Here is a 17,100-nt window from a genome sequence, read left to right as displayed (position 1 = left end):
TCAAATCCTACTTTGTTAAGCCTGTGGGGCCTGGATTAAATCCACCGGATCCGAGTTTTAAAATCATGAAACAAATTTTCCATGACTGCAGTTCGGTCAGGAATTTGATATGCCTATCCGATCTATCCGATTTGAGTTTTTAACCATGGCGGCAATAATAATTATAATTCTCCAGAGATGAAAGAGTAAACAAATTTTCCTTGATTGCAATTCAGTTGATACCTAGTTAGGATATCGATGCTATCCAATTTAAATTTTAAAACCATGAATACAATAATAATTATAATTTTCAAGACAATTTCTTCGGTTAAAATTCGGTTGAGACTTAGTTATACTTATTTGTTCGATCCAATTTGAATTTTAAAACCATGAAAACAATAATATTTATAATTCTCAAGATAAGGAGTAAACAAATTTTCTTTACTTGCAATTCGGTTGAGACCTGGTTATGCCTATCCAATTGATCCAATCCAAATTTTAAAATTAATCCGAGTTTTAAAACATAAAAACAGTAATGATTACAATTCTCAAGACAAGAAATAGTATACAAATTGTCCTTGATTGCAATTCAGTTGGGACTTGGTTATGTCTATCTAATCGATCCATTTTGAAATTTAAAATTGATTCGAGTTTTAAAACCATGAAAACAATAATAATTATAATTCTCAAGAGAAGAAAGAGTGAACAAAATTTCCTTGCTTGCAATTTGGTTGGAACTTGGTTATGCCTATCCATTTGATCCAATCCAAATTTTAAAACCATAAAAACAATAATAATTATAATTCTCAAAACAAAGAAGAGTTAATAAATTTTCTTTGCTTGCAATTTGGTTGATGCCTGATTATGCATATCCGATCGATCCAACCCCAAATTTTAAACCAATCCGAGTTTTAAAATCATAAAAACAATAGTAATTATAATTCTCAAGACAAAAAAGAGTAAACAAATTTTCCTTGCTTGCAATTCACTTGAGACCTAATTATGCCTATTCGATCGATTCAATCCAAATTTTAAAACCAATTTGAGTTTTAAAACCATGAAAACAATTATAATTATAATTCTCAAGACAAGAAAGGGTAAACAAATTTTCCTTGCTTGCAATTCGATTGGGACTTAATTATGCGTATCCCATTGATCAAATCTGTGTTTTAAAACCAATCCGGGTGGATTGGTTTTAAAACCATGAAAACAATAATAATTATAATTCTCAAAACAAGAAAAGTAAACAAATTTTTGGTACTTGCAATTTGGTTAAGACTTTGGTTATATCTATCTATTCTATCCAATCCGAATTTTATAATCAATATAAGTTTTAAAATCATAAAAACAACAATAATTATAATTCTCAAGACAAGAAAGGGTACCTTACTTGCAATTTGGTACTAACTGGCTCGTCCTGTCTTCTGGCAGAGCGCCAGGTAAATGCCATTTCTAAACAAGCCATCGATTTAAAACATGGGACAATTGGGAATTTGGGATAGAATCTAGACAAGCACCCAACAAGGAGAAAAACCATCCAACGATTTTTCACATCTCACAATCGAAAAATAAGCTTGTAATCACAGAATTACAAGAACAGGATGGCCAAATTCTGCTAAAGCCTGATTAGGCCAATTAGGAAACGCCTTCTAATACTCCTCCGTGTATCTTTTTATTAGAAATGCCAAACGACTAAATCACAAATAGACAAAACTGCTGCCAAGGCCCCAAATAACTTCGAAGAATGAAACATTATAAAAACTCACAAGCTCCAGACCAAATTGACCTATCAGTCAATGTAGTAATATACAACAACACTTGTTCTCCAACACAAACCCAATGCCAGAAAATCTGCTTCCCCAGCTAGAGAGATATCTGAACTTTTATTGCAGGTGCCAAGCTTCCATTTGATGAATCAGGAAGAGACTTTAGGCTTGAAAATAAATTCAGTAAATGATATGAAGCAGCAATATTGATAAACGTAATGAGAGAATAGCCTATTACTTGAAAGGGAAAGAAGCCAACAGTTTGACAAGTTAAATTTTCAAAAACCATAAACCATACTCTCAATGCTGCATAACTCTCGGCAACATTCACAGAGACAATTCTGAATTTTATTTAGCTCAAATAATACCGATTCAGCGTTTCCAATAACAATTGGTTTGCAGATAAATTCTGAGAAATGCAAGACAGAGAACATTACCCTATGGTGCTATCTTATCTTCCCATTACCAAATGATAATGGTACTGTGATGTATGCGTACCGTACCAAAGCAGACGATCAGAAAAATAATAAGGTGACTTCCATGGAGCATATTGTCGGATGATGAAATCATTACAGCATATGGTAAGATGACCAATTTGTAGGAGAATATTGTAGGTAGAAATGTCTTGGAGTACATAGTAAACTGTAATGGGAGATGGTTAATATCCAAACTTCATGTAAATCGATAGGCCACAATGAGACTTAAACCAAGTGGTAATGTTAAAATTAAATTAATATTTGACATATGCCATCCCTTTCCATAATCGAACAAAATATTCTAATAGAGAGGTCAAAATTTGGCAGAAATTCACCTCCAGAACTTTTGAGTGGAGCATGCGTTAATGCAGGAGGATCTCATCTCAGCATAGATTCAAAAACTTAATTTGTGGAGATGTTACTAATGAATCCAACCACCCAGATACATTTCGATTTAGTAAAAAGTTTGAATCTAGCCAATGCTTGGGGCTGATAGTGTAACAAGTTCATAACTCCAATCAAATGCATGGAGTGCATTTGGACAATGGTGGCAAATTTGATGAAAAGACATCAAGGCAACAAAATGCAGAGCAGACACATAAGAGGAGAGAACCCAGGCAATCCCGTGCAAGCTCCCCTCAAAACCACAAAAGCAAAAATTTTATTAAGATTTGAGTGACCCGCCATGCAAGCACACCTGTCATGGCAAAGGTTGGATGACAAAACCAGCAGTCAACCATCTGCGAAGGGCTTCTTTATCCCTGTACATCTAATAAGATGGTCATCACAACTTTATCCCATCCATCAACCACTGCCTCGATGGAGCCTCCTCATGCAGCTAAAACCAAGGGAAAAAATTAACAAAAATATAAGTCCAAATCCTCCCCAATGCAACAAAAAAATATAATTAAAACTTAATACTATTAAGAAGGAAAAAGAAGAAGTTTCAAGCTGAATTATAAGTAGTTAACTAAAACACAGAATTTGTGACTAAAGACAAGAGTTCGTGAAGATAGACTCAATCTGGGAAGCAAATTCAGAAGCTAAATGAATAATCAAGAAAAATCATTGAATAATATATAGATCTTTCCACACAACCAATCAGTGTATAATCTCTGAAATCAGACAAAAACTTAACAGACATAATCGTTTCACATTCTATGATAGAAAAAAAAAATGCCTTGCACATATCAAGTTGTATCATCAATCTGCACCATCCATTACCCTCTTAAGTGATAAGAAACCCTAATCAGATTCTCTTCTAGCTCAACACCCTCTCACTCACTGCTACTCTCAAATTCTCCATCAATGACCCCACCAACAAACACCAATGGCTCTTTATAACTAATCCAGTCCAATGATTCAATCTCTTCTCCCCCTCCTTTGGCCTCCCAAAAAACCTATGAGAAGATTGCAATGAATGAATCATGAGAAAATTAAGATGTCAAAGGGATAAGAGTATTAGATCAGGCACATTCTGAAGAGTAGTTTCTGCACCATTTAAGACCTTTCTTTTTTTTTTTCATTTCTGTGTAAAGTTTATTTGGCCTGCAAATTGAAAATGAATCATGAAAAAATTAAGATGTCAAAGGGATATGCAAAGATAGAATATTAGATCAGGCACATTCTGAAGACGAGTTTCTGCACCATTTAAGACCTTTATTATTATTTTTTTTTTATCATTTCAATGTAATGTTAATTTAGCCTGCAAATTGGCACAAAATCACCGATTCAACCATAATACAAAGTGGGTCAAAACTTGAAACAATTTTTCCTCTACTACCGTGTGTTAAGTCTGTTGGGTCCAATCGGCTGATCTGAGTTTTAAAAACATGTTGACAATAATAATTATAATTCTCGAGACAAGAAAGAGTATAAACAAAATTTCCTTAGCAATTTGGTACCAACCGGCATGATTGGTCTTCTGGCAGGGCCAGAGGTCCATGCCATTTCTAACCAACCATCGATTTAAACATGGGACACCTGGGATTTCAGAAATGGGACTAAGGTAAGTAGATATACCTCAAATCTGGAAATGTTGACTGCTCTTCCCACTTAGAGCTTCCAGATCTTTACAATTACAAGCACCCAAGAAGGAAAAAAGCAATTCAAATGATTTTTCACATTTCAGTGATTTCACAATCAAAAAATAACCCCGTAATCACAGAACTACAAGAACAGTATGGCCAAATGTGGCTAAACCCAAACTAGGCAAACATTTTTATTGAAGTTCAAAGTGCCCCACTAATACAAATGCCTAGTTTCATAAGAACAAATTAATATGGTCAACATAACATAAAGATTCAAAAAATTCTCTTATAGGAAAAGCCTCCTGCTACTCCTCTGCGTAGCTTTTAATTAGAAATGCGAAATGACTAAATCCCAAAAGACATAAGTGTTAACAAGGCCCGAAATAACTTGAAAAATTAAATATTATAAAAACTCAAATGCTCCAATGCAAATTGACAGATGTGCCAATGTAGTCATATACAAAATCAATTGTTCTCCAACACAAACCCAACACCAGAAAATGAGCTTCCCCGGTTAACGAGATATACAATCTTAACTTTTCTTGCAGGTCCCATCCTCCATTTGATTAATCAGGAACAGACTTTAGGCTTAAAAGGAAATTCAACAAATGATATGAAGCAGCAATATAGTTGATTTATGTTCCAAAGAAATGAACATTTACTTAAAAGGGAGAGATGCTAACAGTTTTACAAGTACAATTTTCAAAAACCATAAATTATACTCTCTATGGAGCACAACTGCCAGCAACATTCACACACAAACAATTCTGAAAATCAATTGAGCTAAAATAATACCAATTTGGCGTTTCCCATTACAATTAGTTTGTAAATATCAGATTTATAGAACACAACAGCTATTATAATAGGTTTAATTTAGAAAAAGTTAATATAGTAAATATTTGTTGGAAACTCTGAGAAAATGAAAGATGGAGAACATTACCCTATGGTGCTATCTTATCTTCCCATTACCATATGACAATGGTACTGTGGCATGTATCGTACCATAGCAGACAACCAGAACCATAATAAGGTGACTTCCATGGGACATATTGTCAGATAATGAAATCATTACAGTATATTGTAAGATGACCAATTTGTAGGAGAATAGTGTAGGTACGAATGTCTTGGAGTACATAGTAAAACTGAAATGAGAGATGGTTAATATCAATACTTCAAGTTTATCAATAGGCCACAATGAGGAGACTTAATCCGAGTGCGAATGTTAAAAATTAAATTAGTATTTGTCATATGCCACCATTTTCCATATTCAGACAAAATACTCCGATATAAAGGCTAAAATTTGGTAGAAATTTACCTCAATAACTTTCCAGTGGAACACGCATTAGTGCGGCAGGATCTCATCATGGCATGGGTTCAAAACGTTAATTTGCTGAGATGTTGCTTATGAATCCAACCACTCAGATCCATCACAAAATAGTACCAAGTTTGAATCCAGTCAATGCCTGGGGCTGATAGTAACAAGTTCATAAATCCAATCAAATGCATGGGGTGCATTTGGATGATGGTGGCAAATTTGATGAAAAGATATAGAAGCAACAAAAAGAAGAGCAGACACACAACACAGAGGAGAGAACCCGGGCAATCCCGTGCGAACTCCCCCCGAAACCACAAAAACAAAAATTTTATTAAGATTTGTGTGACCTGCCATGCAAGCGCACCTGTCATGGCAAAGGTCGGATGACAAAACCAGGACTCAACCCTCTACTAAGGGCTTCTTAATCCCAGTACATCTAATAAGATGATCATCACAACTTTTATCCCATTTGTGTCAATAGATTGCACAACCAAATCAGCTGCTACACCACTGCCTTGAAGAATATCCATCAACAACTGCCACCATGAAGCCTCCCCATGCAGCTAAAACCCAACGGACAAAAATTTTGATCAAAATATAAGTCCAAATCCTCTCCAAATAAAATTAAACCTTAACACAATTAAGAAGGAAAAAGATAAAGTTTCAAGCTGAATTATAAGTCAACTCACACAAAGAATTTGCGACTAAAGACAAGACTTCGTCAAGATAGACTCGATTTAGGAAGCAAATTCAGAAGCTACATGAATAATCAAGAAAAAAAACATTGAATAATATCTAGATCTTTCCATACTACCAATCAGTGTATAATCTCCGAAATCAGACAAAAATCTACCAAAAATAAGCGTTTAACATTGTATGATAGAAAAAATACCTTGCAAATATCAAGCGCAAAGACAGAAGATTTTGTGAAGTCTTGGTAAACAAAAAGATTCTAGACCTCTTAGCGAACCAAGAATCGATTCGACACAATATTCTCAATAAAGAACATATTAGAATCAAATCAGAGATGAAATAAACCATACGTAAGACAATTATGTATGTGAAACAAGAATAAGAGAATTAAAGATCTATCTTAATACATAAAGATGTCACCCAATTCCACGATCTCTGTAAAAGAATTAGAGAATTGAAGATCTTCGAATTAACAAATCTTGAATGAAAATCATAAACTGAGAAGCTGGTAAGAACCACAGGGCTTTATGAAATTAATCTTGTCGAAGAAGCCGAGCCCTTAGAAGAACGAACGAGTCATGAAGGTCAAATTTGAAGAAACAACGAACGAGAAGAGGTTTTTGTACGACTGAATCGAAATCGAAGACGAAGGATTTTATAGCGTGGTTTCTGCATGGCGGTTATGAGATGGACGGTTAGGATTTAACGATTATTTCGTAGATCGACGTCTAATATTCATCGACGTGTTGACCTGTTGTTTTGTTTTGTAATTAGCCGGTGGTATTAATACAACGAGGGTTATGGTAAAATTTGTGTTGTAAAATGTTAGCTGGATTTTGGGGATTGCTTTGGTCTTACGCGTACTTTGACTTTTTCTGGTACACAATTAATTAAAATAGTTTTCTAGAGGTCTATAGAAATTAGTCAATATTCTAAGGGTTATATAAAACATTAAACATCTCAATTCTCAAATAATTATAAGTTTTCCCCACAATAAACTCAGTATAATTTATGTATATAAATAATAATATATTATTATTTTATTTTAATTTTAAATAATTTAATTATATAATAATATATCATTATTTATATTTATTATTATATAATTAAATATTATTTTATTTTTTATTTAAAATTATTTAATTACATAATAATATATCATTATTTATATATAAAATTATATATATAAATTGTGCGTATAATTTTACTCTTTTTCTCATGTGTAAAATAAAAAAAATATTTTACACTAATTTTTACAACTATTTTGTTTAAAAAATCATTGACAAGGGGTAATTTAGGTTAACTTCAATCAAAATTTACTTTTATATTGAGGTAAAATCATCCAACTTAATTTTGATAATCTATCTGTATAACCCTAAAATTGTTTAAATCTCTTTAAATATGCTTAATTTAATTAAGTACCACTTTCTCATGGTAAAAGGTGTCACTTACATAATTTTGGGATGTTAAGCTTGAAATAAGACACAATTTTGAGAACAATTTGAATAAAAAGGATTCAATTCAAGATTGATGATTTGAAGTTAGAATTCAATTGAAAAATAAATTTATTTTGGATTTGATTTGAGATAGCTTAAATTAGAATGTTTAAATCGAGTTGAATTTAATTTTATTTATAAAAAACTAGCTCAATCCTTGAACTGAAGTTGATTCATTCAATCTAAATTCGAATTCAAGTTTAAATAATTCAAATTAAATCTATCCCTATTTATATGGGCAAAATGGGCCTAACATGACCAAATAAATGGGCCGTTGCCCCGTCTAATAAGTGGACATAGCTAGAAGGCTGGATTCTAGCCCCGTCTAACAGTAACTTGAAGCCGAACCTCTTCAAATGTTTAGGTTTAGTAGTTTACAATGAGAAGAAAATGGACATAGCTTTGTTCTCCCCGTCTTCGCTATTTGCTGAAGACGATGACTCGTCTGCTGGTACTCTTTTTCTTTTTCATCTTTACTGTAAAGCTTATTACTCTGCTCATAACTTGCAACAAATAGAAAATTAATTGTTACTGTTACTGTTACTTTTAATTTGCAGATGAGGAAACCACAGAGACTTCTCAGAGCTTTGTGGAGAGGACCCACAAATTCCCTGAAATGGTAATCTTTCAGAAATTTCTTTGAGCGGATAATTTTAAGCTTTGTTAAAGTTGATATAATTAGCTTCAATGGATGCTTGGCTTTAGTTTGATTGTATTTTAGTCTGTTGATTTGTAAAGAATCTTGTTCTAGGCATCGTTTTGAAACCTAGACTGGGCATTGACCCAATGAAGGGCTGGTCCGGGTTTTTCCCGCTAGTTGAAACAATTTAAATAAAAATTAGAAAAAGATATAACCAAATGGAAATGTGGCCTGATGGTGCATTGCATGCCTAGTAATTGCTGTGATTTGAACTGAATCCCAGCAATTGCAATATTTTACATTGATGTCGTGCGACTACAGGTCACAGCAGTCTACCGGCCAATCCCAAATTTGTGTTTACCTGGACTGGACTGGCCATTGGATCTTGGTTGGACTGGTTGAACCAGCCGGTCTGGTCTGTTTTTCAAAGAATCGGTTCTAGGTTATGATTGCTTGTTTGAATTATATGGTTCAATGTAGTGTCATGTTTCTCATCTTTTAATGGTTTTGGTTTTTGTACAGGAGTTACTTATTCGGGAGTTTTCTTTTCATGAACTGAATGCTAATTTACTCTGGCCAGGAACATTTGCATTTGCAGAATGGATAGTTCAACACAGGTCATTGATAGAAGGACGCTGCTGCATTGAATTGGGCAGGTATACTTTCGGCTGTAGTTGAATGTTGTAGTAGATTAACTTGTGAGCGATATTAGTTCTTAATTTTATTGACTCATAAATGCCCTGGTCTTCTTAGAATGAGCGCTCAGGAGATTTGAACTTAATGGAAATGGTTTTTGATGGAGGATGTTATGCATTATAATATGGCAATGTATTTTTAGTTTAAGTTTAATATTCTTTCATCTTTTGTTTTGTCTTGCTTACAGTTGAACACCTTATATTCTGATCATTGCTAATTTCTTGGTGATCTACTCTATATTTTGTACAACAAGCTGATGTATATTCTTTTAATCACTTGCAGTGGCACTGGAGCTTTGGCCATTTTTCTCAGAAAGACATTGCATCTTGACATTACCACATCTGACTATGATGATCAGGAAATTGAGGAGAACATTGCTCATAACTGCAAGGCAAATGGAATTACACCAGTGCTTCCTCATATAAGGCGTGAGTTTCTTTTTCTCCTATGGGGCAGTGGCTTCCTATTTAATGCATATGGTTGGGAATTGGAACTGGTGAATGCCATTTCTATGTTTTTATCTTGGTGGACAACAAGTGGTGATTTTAATTTCAAATTCTTGTCTTGGGCTTGCAATGATATGTGAAGAGTTTGTTAATTGTATATCTATTCCAGATTCATGGGGAGATGCTTTTCCTATTACAGCCCCAAATTGGGACCTTATTCTAGCAAGTGATATTTTGTTGTGTAAGTATCTACCTTATGTGCTTTTGCATAACTATCGTATGTACTCTGTCCGACCTTCAACTGATCTTGTTGTTGATATTGAGTTGTTCCTATAAGATTCAAGCTATTCTTTTGATTCCTGACTTTCATTATTTTGTTTCTCTCCTGGAAATGCATCAACGAGTTTCTTTCTCCTTTTCTCTCTGCTTGTAGATGTAAAACAGTACCCAAACTTGATAAAATCTCTGTCTTTTCTCCTCAAATCTTACAAGCCAAAAGATGAAAGCAAGGGGAATGAGCAGAATAATGGTAACATGTTTTCTTATTTCTGATTTCATTTCAGGGAATTAAGAGAGAGTAATATTATATGCATTAATAATTAGTACAAACACAAGTACAAATGTTGACGTGTCATCATGTGATTAAGTGTTACTTTATCTCTAATTTAAAATTATCTGATGACATGTCCACGTTTGTTGCATGAAGTATTATTGATTTAGATACTGGTTGATCATCATGTTACTTTTTCTAAACCTCTTTCTTGCAGTAAAATTGCCAGGCTTGCCCTATCCTGCATTTTTGATGAGCTGGAGACGCAGAATCGGGAAGGAAGATGAGTCGCTCTTTTTCAGTGGCTGTGAAAATGATGGTCTTGAGGTGAAGCATTTGGGATCCCGTGTGTATTGCATCAAACCTATATAGACAAATGTGATATGAGCTGATATTTTTGACAATTGAAAGCTAATTTCAATGGTGAAGGATGATTGCTGCTGTGAATCTATGAGTCACCTGCTGACTGAATCTGCAATTTTGATTTTGAGAAATTACATTGGCACTCCTTGTTTAGCTTTGGAAACAAACCTGTTTACAGGAATTCGTAATTAAGTAGAAAAAGGGGTGTTAAAAGTTTAGATGAGATTGTAGATAGTACTATGGGCAATTATACCCAGAAGCAGGGCCGGGCCGACTCCAGCTCGGCCAGTTGGGCTAATGGGCCGGGCCGGGTCAGCCCTTTAAAATATAAAGGCCCAAAGCCCGACCCATATACTAACGGGTTTTAAATGGGCCGGGCTGGACCTTATTAAACTGGCCGGGCCTTATTAAATGGGCCGGGCCGGGCCTTATTAAATATTTTAAAAAAAGTTTTAATTAAAATTTTTCAACACAAATTATTTTTCAATTATTAAAATCGAGGACAGTACCCCGAATATTTTATTTATAATCCTTCACTTATGGCGGAAGAATACCGTGGTTACATGATAAAAAATATTATAAATTGTTAATAAAATACAAATAAATTAATTTACATATTGTATAAATTACGAAACATAAATATAATTTATCTATTATATAATATTTATCTATTCATCTTATACATTCAAATCTTTGAATTCTTCAAAGACATCTTTTGTCACACGATTCTGTAATTTAAAATCAGCTTTAATCCAATCTTTCATACACATTATCGTTTCGACCATATTTGGATGTAAATTAGATCGTCTATTATTCAGTACACATCCCCATGCACTAAAAGCGGATTCCGATGCTACAGTTGACACTGGAGGTGTTAGTAGATCTTGAGCCATGGCTGCAAGCACAGGAAATGTTTCTGCCTTGTTTTTCCACCATGCCAAAACATCTAGTTTTTCAGCATTATATCTTTGAACAATTTCAGGATAATGGTCAATATTTATATAATTGTAAAATTGACTATAATTTGTACTTTGACTAACAGGTTGTTTACCTTTGCGCAATAAAGACTATATGCGTGACTTTTTTTTACCTGAACTACTAGAATTTACCTCTGGTGCAGAACTTTGTCCAGTTTTTTCATATTTTTGTTCATAAATACTATACATATCAAATAAAAATTTTTGAACATATTCAACAGAATTTACATTGCTATTAATTGACAAATTTTCATTAATAACATCAAATAAATTTTGTAATCCATTAGTTTTTACCCTAGGATCTAAAATAGTAGCTGCAGAATAAAGTAAAAGAATTTCACTCCAATATTTTTTAAATTTTTGTTCCATTTGCATACGTATATTTTGAAAAGCATTATGAGAGTGACGATACCTATGTTCTTTAAAAATATCACTTATTTCTACTATACTATATATTATAGAACAAGTTGTCGGATAATACACATCTGAGCAATGATCTGTGGCTGTTTTCAATGGCTCTAACAAGTTCATTAAAGCCATAGCTATTTCCCAATCTTGATCTGTCAAAAAAATAGGATCTTGCGAATCCATTGGTTGGGTATTGAAGTATCGTGTTATAGGAATTTCATAACCTTCGCATGCTTTCAACATGAGATATGTTGAATTCCACCTAGTGCTAATATCTATTTTTAATTTTTTCCTTCTTAACCCCATTGATCTACATAATTGATGATATGCTTGTACCCGTGATGGGGATGATGAAATATATGCAATGGCATGTCTAATTACTTTTAAATGTTTTTTTGCCAAACTCAAGCCATCTTGAGCGATTAAATTAATAATATGACATGCGCACCTAACATAAAATAATTTTCCATTAAATGATTAAGATAAATGATTATACATATATTCAATAACTTTATTATTATTTTTAGCATTATCTAAAGTAATTGAAAAAATAGAATTATTAATTTTATATTCGTAAAAAATATTTGCTAATGCACGATAAATTGCAAGACCACTATGTGGATATTCTAAATTTCTAAATGCAATAACTTTTTTTCATAATTGCCAATCAAAATTAATATAATGAGCAGTTGCACAAAGATACCATATATGTTGATTTGTAGCAGTCCATAAATCAGAAGTTATTGAAATAACACCATTAAAATTACTTAATTCTCCAATAATTTTTATTTTCATTAGTTCATAATTTCTCAATATATCTGACCTAAGAGTTGACCTAGGAATTCTTCTAAATGCTGGTTGAATACTATTTTGCATCATCCATTCTAAAATTTAATCTTCTGCATAACTAAAAGGTTGATCAGAAGTAACGACATATCTGGCCATGTAATCTCGCACCTTCATTTGATCGTACGTAAAAGTTGACATTTCTCCCATATTTCCATAACCGCTCGGACCTCCTGCTGAAGTGGCACCTAGACTAACAGATCGCGATCTGGTGAATGCAATTTGTTTTTGCCCTCTAAGTTCATGCGGAATTTTTTTACAGTAATCAGTAACATGTCGGCGAAGATGTCCCGTCCCACTTGTACTTGCACATGTTAAACAAGAACTGCAATGTTTGCATATTGCTCGACGAATTAATTTCCCCTCTATTGTTTCCTCTATTCTATCAAAGTGTTCTCATACCATTGACGTTTGTTTTCTTTTTCTCTCTGTCGAATAATGCGAACCTATACCCGTACCACTTTCACCTGTTGGTGCTCTACCTATTCCACTTTATGCATCATCAATAATATCATCAGCGTCAGCATGATAATATTCAAATGGATTGAATTCATTTGACATTGAATCCATTTGTAATATTTTGTAATGATAAAATTAAAATAAAATGAGATTAAAAATATAATAAATAGTTGAGATTGAGAGTTTGAGAGATTGGGAGTTTGAGAGATTGAGAGTTTGAAAAATTTGTAATTGTAATTGAAAGTGAAAATGAAAAATTGAATAGGTTTTTATAGGAAAAAATAAATTAATTAAAAAAAAATTTAAAAAAAAGTTTGGCAACAGCTTCTGCCTTATGGCAGAAGCCGTTCTGCCTGGCCTTCTGCTAGGCAGAAGCTTGCTTCTGCCAGCTTCTGCCATTTGGCAGAATAAAAAATTAAAAAAAAATTATATATATATATATATATATATATATATATATAAACAGTGTCGTGTCGGGTCGGGTCAGCCCATGAGTTTAATATTAAAGCCCAATGCCCGGCCAGGCCAGCCCATGGGCCCGACACGTTACAGTACGGGCCGGGCTTTGTCGTGCCCGAGCTTTTTTTCGTGCTTCGGGCCGGGCCTCCATTCAACCCGGCCCAATTGACGTGTCTACCCAGAAGTTATGTTGTGAAATTTGTATCTTCAGAATGGAGGCAAGGAGTGTTAAATCATCCATGGTATTGCTTTAATTTGAATGCCTAGAGCAAGAACCTAGTATTTAAATTGGTTTCAAGCCAATTTTTTGAAACCTGACCAAACCAGCTAAGCTGAGTGGGAACTGTTGCAAAATTCGGTCTAGGGCATAGTTAAAAACTGTTTTAGCCATTAGACTTGATTGACTTAGGGTTGGATTAGGTGAATAGTATTGAATTACAGTTCAACTATCAGATCAAACTGGTTTGAGTGTTAATAAGATGTCATGTTAACACCTAATTGGAGTCTAAAAACATTGTTAACAACCATCCTAATTCTTGAATAACATCTTCCCTTGGGATGAATCACAAGGAATGATTTTCTTATGGATATCATTAATCACATATTGTCATGGGTTTATAGGTTCGGCACATGAACGACTCTAGCTCTTAACTAATGTGTGTAGTGATGACTTAATTTTTTTTCAATGTTGCACATGATTTCATTTTTGCACTCCCCACCCCAAGCAACCCTCCGCCCTTGATCCTACGGTGAAATCAACAACATTATACGCAGTTCGTTCTCATGTCGCTGCCTCACATTGAGCGTGACAATATGACTTGTCTCTAGTGGATTCTGATATCTCAGTTGTTACCAATTTTATAACAACCGAACTAATTGAGATTGTACAACTTCAGTAGAATATATATCATTGACTTTCAGCCAACCAACTTCTGGAATACGTAGTACTAAATTTTGGACCACGCCAGTTGTGTTCAATGAAATTGACACATAACGCACGATGAAGACCAAAATCTCAACCGAAAAGCATATGCAAACTGATTCTGAAGCTTCAAAATACACCAGACACTCCACCAAACTGTCGGACATACTCCAACAACACAACTATGGCTCTGGTTATCCTCTCAACCCGGGAAAATTCATCGAAATTTCACAGGCCGCTAGTTTTCTTCTTATTTATAACCTTGCCCTACTTGTACAAATTTTCTATTTATGATTAGAGGATTTTTAGTAGTTAATAAATGTTTTCTTATTATTGCGAAACCACTTATTATTAACTCAAACAATTATCAAAATTTCTCGTATAGGGTGCACATCAGGATACATGATTTAGTATTTTACTTATTCAACCGTATATATAACCTCAATCTTCACTAGTTGAATTCATAACCGTGAAAAGGCTCAAATGAAGACGCTTTAATATCACCTCCATATAAATAAACTCTTGGATTGTTGACCAACCTACATTAGAAATCTAATTTTCTCTTTATCTTCTTGTATCTCTTTTATCATTTTACTCTAAATTCAACGATTGTTGAATGTATTTATCATTGTTGTGAATCTCATGTCATTACCAGCACTACTAAGTTTTAAGAATCTTTCTTGTGATAGACATGAGGTTTTCGAAGCTATTCAAAATGCCCAGAAAAGAAAATCTTGAAAGAACAAGTGTCTTACTGTCTTCTTGTAAATGAAGGAGAAGACAAAAATCTGAATGAAACGAATGGCGATACGTTGTAGTTTTCTAAAGCGGGAAATTTCGGGGAAGTTGTTGAAGGCTCAGAATACACATGGATGTAAGAGGCCTTGCTCTATGTATCAGTATCATCAGAACCGATATTTTTGATTGGAGAGATATGAAGAAGCCAAGCCATTATTGGACCCTTGAAGATTGGCAAATATTGATGAAGACAACACCTCACACTGTTTCCTGAATTATTTGCCGTGAAAACACTTGAATCTTTTAAGTGACCTTCCAACATTGCTAAAGAGCGTTTCAAGTTTGGTTTCTATGGAAACAATCAATCACATTTATTTTTGATGTTCATCAGACAATCTGGACCGACTGCTTTGATAGTAATGTGCTTGTATTTGCCTACCAAATTAATGTACACTCTTATTTATTAATTTATTTTACTTTTTGAGTGTTTGGAAGGAAAGAAAGTGAGAGAATATGAAAGAAAATGTTCGAGGTGAGAAACTTAATTTAAAAAATAAACTAAATAGTAAAAAACTTATCAGATTCATAAACTTTTTTATTTTAGGAGGAATCCTATTTGGTGGAGTTCGACTATCACTTTAGGGGCGAAACCTAACCACCTATTCAGCAAACTCTAGAAAAATTAATTCGACAACTTCACTGTCAAAGTCTCTCACTTACCCTACAATAATTTGAGATTTCACCTCTTCACCAACTATTCTTACCGTGATAAAGTTGTGAAATTGGAAGAGTGAAACCAGAGAACCCAAGTATTCCTGACAAAAAAAAAGCCGGGAGACTCTGAGGAGTCCTGGCACTGAGATAGAATACAGGAAAAGATATACAATTATTTGCTGAAGCCAGCGGTGAGTTCATCAGAAAAAATGGCAATATCTACCTGAGAAAAGCTGTGGCGAAAGCTATCAAGCAAGGCCTCGGATTCCCATGAGCGTAAAACAGAAAACCTGCATGCTTTCGCTTAGCAAATCTACGTACATATATATACTGCAAATACATTGGCTTTTCAGATCAGCCCGGCAGAAGTTAAGATCATGAATACGAAACTTCTCATGACCTTCCCCATTTGACACTTTGCCAAGTAAAAGGCCAAACGCTGCCGTACTACTCTCTTTGTTTTAAGTTAAATTTATTATTTTTCACATTATGAGCTCCGCAAAGTGTGGTTCGGCACCTGCACGCTCTTAACGTCGGCCTACGAGCTCTTCTACATACGACTAGTCGTAAAACACGGATCAAGTAGTCTTACCGTTTTTTAAGGACAAAATCGTAATGCCAACAGAATTCGAAATTCATGATACTCTTAAGGCTTGAAACGACTTACCATATATGAATTGAACTATCTGATGTCACATTATAATTAGAGATAAGCGTTAGGAAACGATGTGGATAATGAGTCATTGAATACTACGCGGTGAAGCCAAATCTCAGATTCCGAAGCCGTTAATGAACATGGAAACCAAATCCCAGTCAAAATATATACTTGAAAACAAAATGAATGTGGATTATGAGTCATTGAATGCAACGTGGTAAGGCAAAATCTCAGTTTCTCAAGCCATTAAGGAACATAAAACCAAAATCTTGGTCAAGACACAAAGTTGAAATAGTATTTGATTCGATTCAATTAGCTCAAATAAACCCTAATTTGAGATTAATTTGAATATAAAATATTTAATTTGAGTATGATGAAATAGAATTTGGTTTAAATTCGATTTGAATTAATTCAAATTCCCGTATTAGGCAATAATATCTAGGATTTAGAGTCTGAAATTAAATTACCAAAA

General features: G+C 34.0%; 1 protein-coding gene and 1 long non-coding RNA gene across 19 annotated transcripts; one reads left to right on the top strand and one right to left on the bottom strand.

Moving 5' to 3' along the window:
- Positions 1-1,504: 1,504 nt before the first annotated feature.
- Positions 1,505-6,907, bottom strand: LOC123218808. Of its 18 annotated transcripts, none has more exons than XR_006502775.1 (6): positions 6,459-6,907; positions 6,256-6,323; positions 5,567-6,129; positions 3,719-4,291; positions 3,446-3,621; positions 1,505-3,059 (listed from the first exon to the last, which is right to left on the bottom strand). It is a non-coding gene; the product is annotated as an uncharacterized LOC123218808 (long non-coding RNA). The 18 variants fall into 18 exon arrangements; XR_006502747.1 differs by having other exon boundaries at positions 1,505-2,387; positions 2,557-3,059; positions 3,446-3,769; positions 5,192-6,129; positions 6,459-6,906; XR_006502764.1 differs by having other exon boundaries at positions 1,505-2,387; positions 2,919-3,059; positions 3,446-3,769; positions 5,192-6,129; positions 6,459-6,906.
- Positions 6,908-8,053: 1,146 nt separating this feature from the next.
- On the top strand, positions 8,054-10,668 carry LOC123213021 (protein N-terminal and lysine N-methyltransferase efm7). The gene is made up of 7 exons (XM_044632343.1): positions 8,054-8,206; positions 8,313-8,374; positions 8,918-9,051; positions 9,374-9,519; positions 9,707-9,778; positions 9,971-10,066; positions 10,305-10,668. Exons 1-7 carry the CDS (start codon positions 8,146-8,148, stop codon positions 10,457-10,459), a joined length of 726 nt encoding a protein of 241 aa, XP_044488278.1. The 5' UTR covers positions 8,054-8,145; the 3' UTR covers positions 10,460-10,668.
- Positions 10,669-17,100: the final 6,432 nt, after the last annotated feature.

Source organism: Mangifera indica, chromosome 1 (genome assembly GCF_011075055.1).
Source record: "Mangifera indica cultivar Alphonso chromosome 1, CATAS_Mindica_2.1, whole genome shotgun sequence".
NCBI classification, from domain to species: Eukaryota; Viridiplantae; Streptophyta; class Magnoliopsida; order Sapindales; family Anacardiaceae; genus Mangifera; species Mangifera indica.
Note: the sequence above shows the minus strand (reverse complement) of the source record. Positions and strands in the feature narration are given on the sequence as shown.